Below are 11,231 nucleotides of genomic sequence, written 5' to 3'. Positions count from 1 at the left end.
CATGTATCATTTGTACTTATGAAATGCTTTTATAATATTATTTGAAACAATTCATGCACTATAGTTTTATTCAACCAATGTCGGTTGAACTAATGCCATGGACAGAAGTTAATACATTTGCATCTTTCTTTCTTATTTTTTTTGCTGAAAGTTGCAACTATCAATAATTTGTTTCCCTCTAATACTTTTTGTTTGTCAGACAAATGTGTTCATACTCATATACATTTTAAGATTATCTTGTTTGAATTTAATGTTGATCTCACTTTTTTCCATTCATCTATCTTGATAATTAGGAATCTTTTGAAGAACTTGAAACGGCAGAAGGATGAAGATGCTGTAAAAGGTCATGCAGTAAAGAACCAGAAGGTATGTCCTTGTTTCTGTAACCATGCTTGTATACGCATATGAAAAGATTTTAGCTGCAGCAGTTGATAAAATTTTAGAAATAATTGTGATGATATGGATATGCTCAAAGATGAATGATATATCTTGTATCTACATAAGTCAAATCAATCTGAGCATGAGTAAACAGAGACCAAAGAAAACTCTACTTATCGAATATTAACAAACAATCTGACCTCACATAAAAGACTAATGATGGATGTCAAATATTAACAAACAATCTAACCTTGCATAAAAACTAGTTATGGATAAAATTTCTTTAGTTGATCTCTGGGACAACTAGTAATTGTTTTATGGTTATCTGCAATATGTTTTTTAATTGTACTATTAGTGGTTTTGTTGCAACTTCAATATATAATTGCTTTCTAATGTGTAATTAAAATGTGATTACACTATCGTGTGCATAAATTAGATAATGGAAAAAAAATACTTCTTTGCACTGCACATATGTGTTTTTGAAGTTTTTGTTTTTATGCTAAATTGTCTGACTGCCCAATGATTACTGGAAGAAATATTGTCTAGCTTGGTATTCAAAGAACTATAAATACCTGTAGGTGTTATAATTTCTAAATCAATTCTATGTTTGAAATTCCATATATGTATTATCAGCACTAATGTTGTGTAACAATAATAATCTAAAGGTACTATGGGACAAGACTTTGGAGTTGAGATTCTTACTGCAAAAATCATTTTCAAACTCAAACAAGCTTCCACAGGTATACAAATTTAAAGAAGAAATTTACTAACTTTGTGAAGCAATCTAACATGTACAAAGATCGACAGATTTGATAGCCTTGTCTAATGCATTCATCAGGAACCTGTAAGGTCCTTATTCTGCAATTCAGCTGAAGATGTTGATCAAGCATATTCCGACCTTGTGGTTTCTTCAAAACAAACATTGAGTAGCATATTGAGGTTACAGGAGGTAAAATTGTGTTTTTCTGTGATGTACTTCTTATACACACATTAAATGTTTTTTGGGCAATACACTTCATATTTGTCTTATTTATATTTCACTTTCAGGCTTTGCTTGAGAAAAACCCTTCTATACTTCAGAGTCTAACTGGTAAGATTTGTGATATTATGTAGATAGATTTTTATTCTTAATGTTTTGTCATCTGATGTACACAACAATCTTATTGAGCTTGCACCCTTGTTGACCTTAATGTGCTGCAGGAAACAAAAAAGAATCTTCTAAGCATGAGAATTCTTTTAACGAGTTGAAGGAAGATAATGACGAAGAATGGTCACAAATAAGTAATATGTATTCGAGGTTTGTTATTAAGTGAAATGTGATAGATTTATCTAGCTTTTTAAAAAATAAAGCAGAATATAATAATATTTCAAGTTTTGACTGAGGCATCATGGTGCAAAAGAAATTAGCAATTAGGGACAAGTACTTTTTCTACTACTTCAGCAAGAGAATATGTTGGCTTTTTCTACTACTTTTTTTAATCTAAATGCCTAAATATTTGGTTGATCTTGAACCTATTTGTCTGGTACAATAAGTTTCTCAGCATTAGGCAAAAAACTTATTGCACAAACAAGCTTGAAACTTAGATATTGGTCTATCATAGGATCCCTGAGTTTTCTCAAGGAAAAATGTTATTTACCAATTGAGGGTTGATGATAATCATTTCTCCCTTCAATTCTTTGTGAGACTATATCACTATTAAAATTCAAATCAATTTAGTTTTTGTTACATTATTTAATTGTTTTCGTAAATTATCTCCTCATACTATCCAGTCTAATCTTCTGACCGATCTTACAATGTATTGTCTCATTGTTTTCTCAAAAAGGAAAATAATGATACATATATACGTTAGATATTATACATAGTCGTACGATACAACTACATATTGCGAACGTTATGTATCAAATTAAATATTTATCAGTAATTTATTAATCTGATTTCATTTTATGACGCAACACTATGGATTGCGAACTGAAAAGAGTGTGACATTCTCATCTTCACATTACTAGGGCCATGAAAGATTCCATGGACCAAATACGTCATTAGAACAGAGAAATGAATTCTTTGAGTTCTTAGTTTCTGTCATTTATGGTTCTTATCAAAGATCAGGGGCTTGGCTGAGATGATTACTGTAATAGATTTTGAACACTCTTTACCATTGACAAAAATATAGATTGATCTAAATTTGACAAATGGACCTTATTAGCAAATCTGGCATAAACACATTAATGTTGGATCTTCTTAACTAACTCTATCCTACTCTATCCATATTGTATATTTATTGAAGTTAGTGAAAGTCATTTAACTAAAGGGGAGCTTGGCTAGTGGTAATGTTGCTGTCATATGATTTGGTGGTGGTGGTCAAGGGTTTGAGTCACGGAAACAACCCCTTGCAATACATGGTAAGGTTGTGTACAATAGACTCTTCCTCGGGATTCTGCATTGACGGAAGTTTGGTGTACCAGGCTGCCATTTTAGTGAAAGTCATTTAATTGTCATCTTAATATTAGGAACTCTTTAATGTATTGTCAAGGTCACAAGCACTAAGTTGGTGTACAAGTACCACTTCCATACTTATAATTCAATGATTGATCCCTCTCATATTTGCTATTAGTATGAGACATTGTTGCTGGATTCCCAAATAATGATGGTGCTACTAATAATAGGATTAAGGATTTATAAATTTTATTTTCCTTGATCACATAGAAGAGGAGCTTTGGTACAATGATAAAGTTGTTGTCATGTGACCTTATGGTCACAGATTCGAGTCGTCGAAACAATCTCTTGCAATGTAGAATAAGGTTGTGTATAATAGACCCAATATAGTGTGACCCTTCTTTGGGATCCATCAAATCCCGTATTAGTGGGAGCTTCGTGCGGTGGGCTGCCCTTTATTTTCCTTGATCACATAGAATTGTAATCTCATTTTTGTTAAGATGTGTATATGGAAAGTGTTTGTAACTGATCTCCTTGCTGCTTCGATATTTCTACTATACATATCTTGCTAAAAATTAACCACAGTTTCCAATTCTTTTGGCATTATTTACAGAGTAACACCATTCAGGAACAGCTCGATAGACAAATGGCATAGAAAGACACAAGTCATAAGTGGTGCAGTTGCTTTTAAAGGCAAAATGCAGGCGTTTAATCAGGTAGTTCACGCGACATTTGGGGATGCTTTAACATTATTCGAACACTGTTGCTCGAATGCTGCTATTGCTGTTTACTGACCTTTTTTTGGCATTTGTAACCTGAAGAACATTAGTGAACAAGTAAATGGTTACATGAGAGATCCAAGCAGAATGATCAGGAGGATGCAGCTAAGGAGATCTTCTGTTGGTGTATTTGGAGAAGTAAGTCCCAATGTCTTAATAAGTCAGGCTTAACGAATTTATTTAGCCAATATGGGGATCATAAAGTGGTCATAACTCAGTTGTTTTATTGTACAGATTCCTGAATCGACAAAAACAGAAAATCTCAAGGAAGAGGTTTTAATCTTACCTTGCTTTCCTCATTGCATGTATCTAATTTTTCGGTCCAGAAATAAGCATCACTGAGTTGTTGATTTCATTTTGTTGAACAATATAAACAGTGCAAACTATATGATTAAACACTAAAGGACTGCTCTAAAGAACTTCAAGTTGTGGTCGATTTTTATCTAAACATAGTTTTCGTTTTAAATATCATTTTTTGCACGTGATCGCTTGCTCTAATCCTTGAAAATGAATTTTATATCGCAAACTTAGATGTTTGTGATAATTGGCTACACGAGAGTTAATTGTCTCGCTCTTCACTCATGCTTCATCTTCTCCGTTTCCTTTACCTTTTTCCTTTTTCTTTTGTTTGCTGCTAATACGATACACTGAACAGGCGGGCAACAGAATCTTATTATTTTGGTAATGCTCCAAACACACACATCAAGTATATTTTTGTAACTTATGGACTCTTGGGCCATAGACCGAAGTATAAGCCTATGATAATAACCAACAACCACAACCAAACTTTTATTTCAATAACTGGGGTTTGTATATAGATACTTCTACACCATTGAGCTTGATCAGTATATGTTTTACACTTTATCGTATGCATTCACTTTAGTTATCTATTTCTTTCTTTTCATAACATAGACCAGTTTCATAAGTTAGAGTAGTAGTTACCTGTACTGGTCTTGAAAGTTTGGTCTGCACCACAGTTCATGCTTGCTTTGCTTTCCGGATTGAAGCTCATTGCGCTGATTTATCAATTTATTTTAGGCAAATTCTTTGGATGAACATGCCGATGGTGATCCAGAGCTACTTGAGGATTCTGAATTTTACTCGCAGCTTCTCAAGGAGTTCTTGGAATCTAATCTTCAGTCATCTGGTTAGTTTTTTCCGCATTTGATGCCCTGGTTACTTACTCTTTGGTAAACTAATCTTAGTTAATTTCTGTTTCCGAACTACTTGACCAATTTGGTCAATATTGAGGAATTAAATGTTCTAAAGTAACAGTCTTTGGCATTTAGTATCATATTGATCCTTATCTTTGCTGAGTTTGTTCTTGGTCTCTTCCAGAGACACTCTACTATTCTCTGAGAAAGCTGCAGCCCAAAAAACGCAAGGCAGTCGACCGTCGAGCTTCGAAAAGCCGCAAAATAAGGTACTCTAATCTTGCATTACTTTCGCGAGAACCCTTTTTCCTATACTAATTCAGTGTTTTTATCTTCAGATACCATGTTCATGAAAAGATTGTCAATTTCATGGCTCCAGTGCCAATGCAGCTTCCTTCTATGGCCCCAAAATTATTCGAAAACTTGTTCGGCGGTAAAAAACCAGAAACCAAACTCTGATGTCTAATATGTTCTTCCTGGCCATCGGGCGCCTTAAGTTGCAAAATAGATTCAAACGCAGTTTCTGCAGAGCTGAAAGTGTTGTATGCAAAATTGAGTAAGTTTTTTTGGAAACTATGAAAGCTTGTTGCCTAATTTATTGGCTAGTTCATATTTTGCCCTCTCCATTGGCATATGTAGTATCAATGCAAAATTATACTTGGGTGTTCTAGATTTGTGCCTTTTCCAGTGGCAAATAGATTTGTGGCGGTAAGTTAACCGTTTATTTAAATAAGTTTCAATTAAGGTCAATTTGAATGCAAGATTTTTGAAAATATTTATGAAATCTTAAAAAGTTTGAATAATTATGGATGCGAGATTTGATATTTTTATTTTAAGAGCAGTAATGAAGTTGCAAATATGCTCTTTTCTCTTAAAATTAGTATGTGATTTGAGAATGTAGGATCCACATAAATATTACAGGAGGTTTGTTTGATAGTGGAAAGAATAATAAATTTTTATATTTTTGATGGAGTATTGATGTAGCATATTCAAGATCCAAAAAAAAAAAAAACTCATTTAAAGTTATAATGGCTAGAGAAGTAGAGATGAGTTTGATAACATCTAAATAAATTAAATTTAAATAAGTTTGGATTAAGCTCAAATTCATAAAAAAAAATTCAAATTAAATTTGCATAACTATTTCAATGATTTATTTCTCGGTTTGATTTAACTTAGTTAGCTTATAAATAAACTTAAATATTATAAAATTTGCCTCATCTACCCTCCTAATAAAAAATTCATTATTGGCTTAATTTATTTGACTTAGTTCCTAATTAATCCTTGAATATATAAAATGGTTGGCCAAGTAAATTATTTAATTTAAAAATATATATTGTGTATAAGGTTGTGCAAAACAAGTTGACTCTCCCTTTTAAAATTGAAGTCAAAGTAAATTTTTCATCTTTGATGAGGTCTTCAACATCATCTATTTGAAGTTAACTTCTTTTTCTAATCCATTTTAAATTCTTAATTAGTAGCACTTAATTTCTTAATCATCCTGAATCTCATAGGCCACAAGTATTATAATTATACTTAATACTTGCATTAGACTTGCTTCTTGCAATTACCTTAGGCTTGTGTACTTAATCCTAATTACCTTAGTTGTTGTTATGTTTACTTCGAATGATAGAAAGGAGAGGGAAAAGAATTTATTGAAGAAAAAAATCCTTAAGGAAAAGCAATAGAAGGGAAAGAGCAAAGAAAAAGATCAACAAGGGAGAGAAGGGAAAGGAAAGTGAGGTTGTCTTGCGTGTGGCCGTTGTGCGGGGTTAGTCTTTGGGAGGTCACGACGGCCACGTGAGCAACCTCATGGGGCCGTCGTTCACAGTTGGGTGAGGTTAGTCACGAAGAAATTCGGTTTTGCATAGGGATTGTAAAAGTAGAAAAATTACTTTTCATCCTATTTGGATAGAAGTAAAAATGATCAAAAATTGATATGTCCATCGGTTCATTAGATAAACAAAAGAGAGAAAATCAATCCATCCTATTTTGAAATAAATAAAGGAAAATTTTTCCACCATACCATCCTCCTAAGGAAAAAGAGCATTAGAGTTAGGGGTTAATTTGTTAATGATATTGTTAAAAAATAATTTAGTCATTGTCGTCCTACATATGTACCTTAACCTACTTCATTATATAATGTTACATATAGTAATTAATAAAAGATTAATTAGATGACGCATGATAACTTGTTAAAATTATATTTTAGCTTTGAAGAATATAATTATATTAAAATTCAACTTTGATAAATTAATATTTAAATACTCTTTTAATCTAAAATTCAACTATTAAAATTGAATATTTTATATTCTTTTTTAATAAACTCGCCACTCTTAACTCATAAACTATATGAGCCAACATAAAGCCCCATCATATATAATAAACACATAATTAATCTTTAAACTAAAAGTCAATATGATTAATGTAATTATATCTAAAAATTTAAAAAAAAATATTTTTATTTTTTAAAATAATAATTGTAGACATATTTTACCCACAAATAAATAATTAATCCAAGAAAATAAAATTTTATATATTGCTCAAACATCATGTTCCGATTGAGAACCACCCACGGACGTGTCACCAACCAGATCGCCTCAGGAACCGGATTGAAGGGTGCTAAATCGTCGAGTCCTGCAATCAAAATAAACGTGAGAGGGAAGACCAGGGGTGTCCTGGTGCGACCACTCCGACCCTTAAGTCAACGAGTGAGGAGGAAGAAGAATGAGGAAGAACATAGGAGAGTGAAAGAGTGAAGGTGTGATCGCACGTGCGCGTACCTGCGTAAGGAGCGAAGTAGTCGCATATATACAGGAGAGAGATGTGAGGTCATGTCTTAATTAAGGAACGCATCCATCATTAGTTATTACCTTATCAGAAAAGATATGGAATGATCAGATTACAAGTCCCATCGCTGACATATGTTTGTAGGGTCACGTTGCACGTGGGTGTCAGGATGGCGATCATAATTACAAAGTAAGGGACTTGTCAGAAGAAATGATGGGGATCGACGTAGTTGGGCACCACGATGACCATTTTGCATGGACCTTAACCGAATCCGACTGGGGGTGAGTTAACCACGCCGATTGGAGGATTCGGCTCGACGCTGTGCGTGGGGTACCGAGGAGTCGGCTTCGTGGGGAATCGTTCAAATAAGAGGATTCGGCTATATAAGAGGGTCCAAGTAAGGATTCGGCTCGGGCTTAGGAGACCATATCTCGGAGAACTCGGACTCTGTCTCTAATTCGATTCAGCCGATTCGGATCGGGCATGAATTTAACTCGATGGGCGACTCAATTAAGGGCCCAGCTCAGCTCCCTAGGGAAAGAATCACGAGTCGAGTGTTGACTCGGTCTAGCCTTAGAATCGGTAGATATGGGCCGACAGAGGACTCGGGCCGAAGGTCGAGCCTCCCCCTGTTCTGTTGGTCCACACTCTTAACCACCCATAACACATCATGTAGCTTATAAAACCCTAATCACTATATTCTAATATATACGCTTAATTAAGTCAACGTCTAGGCATTCCTTGTGCTCAAATAGTGGACTTTAATTAAAAATAAGATTAAAATTGATGTCCCACTAATTCTCTCATAATTATCTGTTTAGTTAGTTTAATTAATTAAAAATTAATACATTGTCAACTACAAACTTTGTATTAATTCCTAATGTATTTTCATATATTTTTCATCAAGAGAGTTGACAACTTGTTGGAGATCTAATCCGTTGACTTTTAGGTAATTGTACTTGGTCTTAACTGCCTACCTGTCTTGTTGAACTACAGAAGTTTAGCTAGAGATCTGCAGCGTTGACCATCACTAGATTTGACGTTGACTTACACATTCAAGGTTTGGGTTTATATAGTCCGCCCATTTGAAACCTTTAACAAGGGGCGGATCCATTAATTAAGAGGAGACGGATTGAACTTTGAGTGTGAAAGAGGTACATTAAGTAACAAAAAATTATAAAAAGAATTCATGTGTAATAAATTTAATAGTAAAAATATTTTTTTAATATATAATAATAATAATAATAATAATAATAATAATAATAATAATAGATTGAAAGCTCAGGACAATCCTTAACGCTCTGTTTAGATGGAGTGAGAGAATATTCATTAATAGAGGAAGAAGGAAAAAGAAAAAAAAGAAAAAAAAGAAAAAGTAAAATATTTATATTCCCTTTGTTTGAAAGGGATAGAAAATTCATTAATGTAACATATGTTACCTTGTTTAGAAGGAAAGGGAGAGAAATTAAGATTAAATATATAAAATAAAAAACAATACTCTCACTTCTTAAAAAGATAACATATGTAGAAGACGGATAGGAAATTATAAAATTTTGTCAATATTGTATGTAAAAGTTAGGATATAGAAGATCTTAAAATAGACAACGTATGCTCTTTAAATAAATCCCTATCATTGGAGAAAGAGGAGAAGAAGATTAAGGTTATCTGTGTCTGTTCTCTTGAGTCTTGTCCTTGAAAAGATTTGCGGTAAGAGCCGACTTTGACACCGACATCGTGGAGTGCGAGCGGTTGGACATTGTACGGTGACGGTATGTTGTGTGAGGAGCGACGATGCAAAAATGAGATAGCTAAATAGATGAGTTAATTTAAGAATTAATATTTTAAAATAAAATAAAAATTAGAATAAAATATTTTTGAATTCTCCTTCTCCTTTCTTACCTCCTAAATTGGAGTGTAAGAAATTCTAATGATTCATGAGCATGGATATATAACTTATCCTTCTTTTCCCTTCCCCTCCTTAAATCATTCCATCCTAAAAATAATGATTAAAATTCTCCTTCCTCTTATTTATCTTTCTTTCTTTCTCTCATCTCCTCCCAAACAAAATGTAACTCTCAAGAAGATTCGTCCCTGCCTTTATCTAAATATTTTTCTTACCATTCTTTTGCAATTAAGTTTGTGTGCGTTCGATCAACAATTCATTGTAGTCATTGGCCATAAGCACCTTTTTCAGAAGCACTTTATCATGAATTTCGTTATCGTTGTGAAAGCATCTATGACAAAATACATCTTTTATGATGACACTAAGCCTTACTTAAAGTTGTAAATAAATTAAATAATTATGAATAAATTTATTGCTATTCATAAATAAATAAAGATTATGAATAGTTTGTGAAGTAGTATGTTCATTAATAAAATTCTTATCAAATTTATAAATATAGAAAGAAGCTGTCAAAATGAATAAAAAAGCTTATAATATCAAGTTCAACGATCAATCAAACAAGTTTAAAAATATAAAATTTAAACAACAATCAGATAAGCTCAAATTAATTGAGAGTTCGATAATACCTAAACGAATCAAGTTCAAGTCAAATGTAAACCAAGTTCAACCTCATAGAAAAAGAAGTTAAGCCAAACTTAAACAACTATTTTAATAGGTAGGTTCGTTTTAAGTTTGGCTTGATACCTTATGAAATAAATTTGAATAATATAAAACTTAGCGTGATTGATTTGTTTACAACCTTAGTCTATTATCATAGATCATAGTTATTTGGGAGAACAACTCAAACGCCTTGATCCATCATTTAATTACTTTTTTTTGCTAATAATAAACATGTAAAAGCTATCACAAATTAAATTATTTTTTTGATAATCCAAGTATCTAAGTTTTCGGTTCGACTAATTCTAAAAGTGAACGATATTCCCTTGGTTCGTGCATCAAGTAAATCTAGAAGCATGAGCAACCCTTGCATCACCAATAGTTCAAGCACTGCAGGTGTACAATATGTCCTACGACAAAATCAAACCCTCGTTATATAGATTAATTGTCATGTCTTTTTCCGTTGAGTTGTGCTCAAGGGCACAAATTAAACTATCTTACTATCATAGCTAGGTTGTCAAAATATTACTACCAATTAAATTATATGATAATCGTTAGTACATAGAAACAAAGTTAGAAATTTCTTCTGCATAAAGGTGGAATCCGTCACCTTAGCGGCCCCACACGATCAGTTCCACGACCATTTGTAAGGAGGTAAATCGAGAAATTACAATTGATCACGAAAGTCAGAAATTTCATATTATGAAAGATGTGTGTTTCCGTTGAAGGGGAACTATCATGTCCTCGTCCCCCATTCAACCCATTTCTATATTTTTACGCGCACTAAAAAAAATTAAATAGGAGTGACTGTCGTCATCTCGCCCCTGGCTCAAGATGGATCCGTTCTCGTTAATACGGACTTTATAAAGCAGTGGCCGGTCGTCTAGGATTTCAGTGTTAAGTCTCAAGATTTGATTCAATCGAACTAGACTATATTTGCATTGCACTTAGTTTCTTTCCATTTGTGGAAACCCTAACGACCAACATATTCTATAAAAAGATATCGGCTACCAAAAGTCAAACGTAGAGAAGATCTAAACTAAATTAGGTTACCAAAAACTTCAACTTATTTCTTTTTTCTATAAATAGCTAGCATCCTCCACCATCTTCCCATATAATTAAATTAAATTGCCTGCCAT

At 33.1% G+C, this 11,231-nt stretch overlaps 1 protein-coding gene across 1 annotated transcript; it reads left to right on the top strand.

Moving 5' to 3' along the window:
* The first annotated feature begins 97 nt into the window (after positions 1–97).
* Positions 98–5,478, top strand: LOC141846507 (uncharacterized). Its single transcript, XM_074734551.1, has 12 exons — positions 98–107; positions 200–366; positions 1,044–1,118; positions 1,217–1,327; positions 1,426–1,468; positions 1,579–1,675; positions 3,426–3,528; positions 3,634–3,729; positions 3,826–3,864; positions 4,630–4,738; positions 4,930–5,014; positions 5,084–5,478. The coding sequence occupies exons 1-12, from the start codon at positions 98–100 to the stop codon at positions 5,202–5,204; spliced, it is 1,056 nt and encodes a 351-aa protein (XP_074590652.1). The 3' UTR covers positions 5,205–5,478.
* The last annotated feature ends 5,753 nt before the right edge of the window (positions 5,479–11,231 follow it).

The sequence above is a fragment of the Curcuma longa genome, chromosome 15, assembly GCF_044706935.1.
Source record: "Curcuma longa cultivar G26 ecotype Majalengka, Jawa Barat chromosome 15, ITB_CL_G26_1.1, whole genome shotgun sequence".
Classification (NCBI taxonomy): Eukaryota; Viridiplantae; Streptophyta; class Magnoliopsida; order Zingiberales; family Zingiberaceae; genus Curcuma; species Curcuma longa.
The sequence above is the reverse complement of the archived record's forward strand: the minus strand, read 5'-3'. Positions and strand labels throughout refer to the sequence as shown.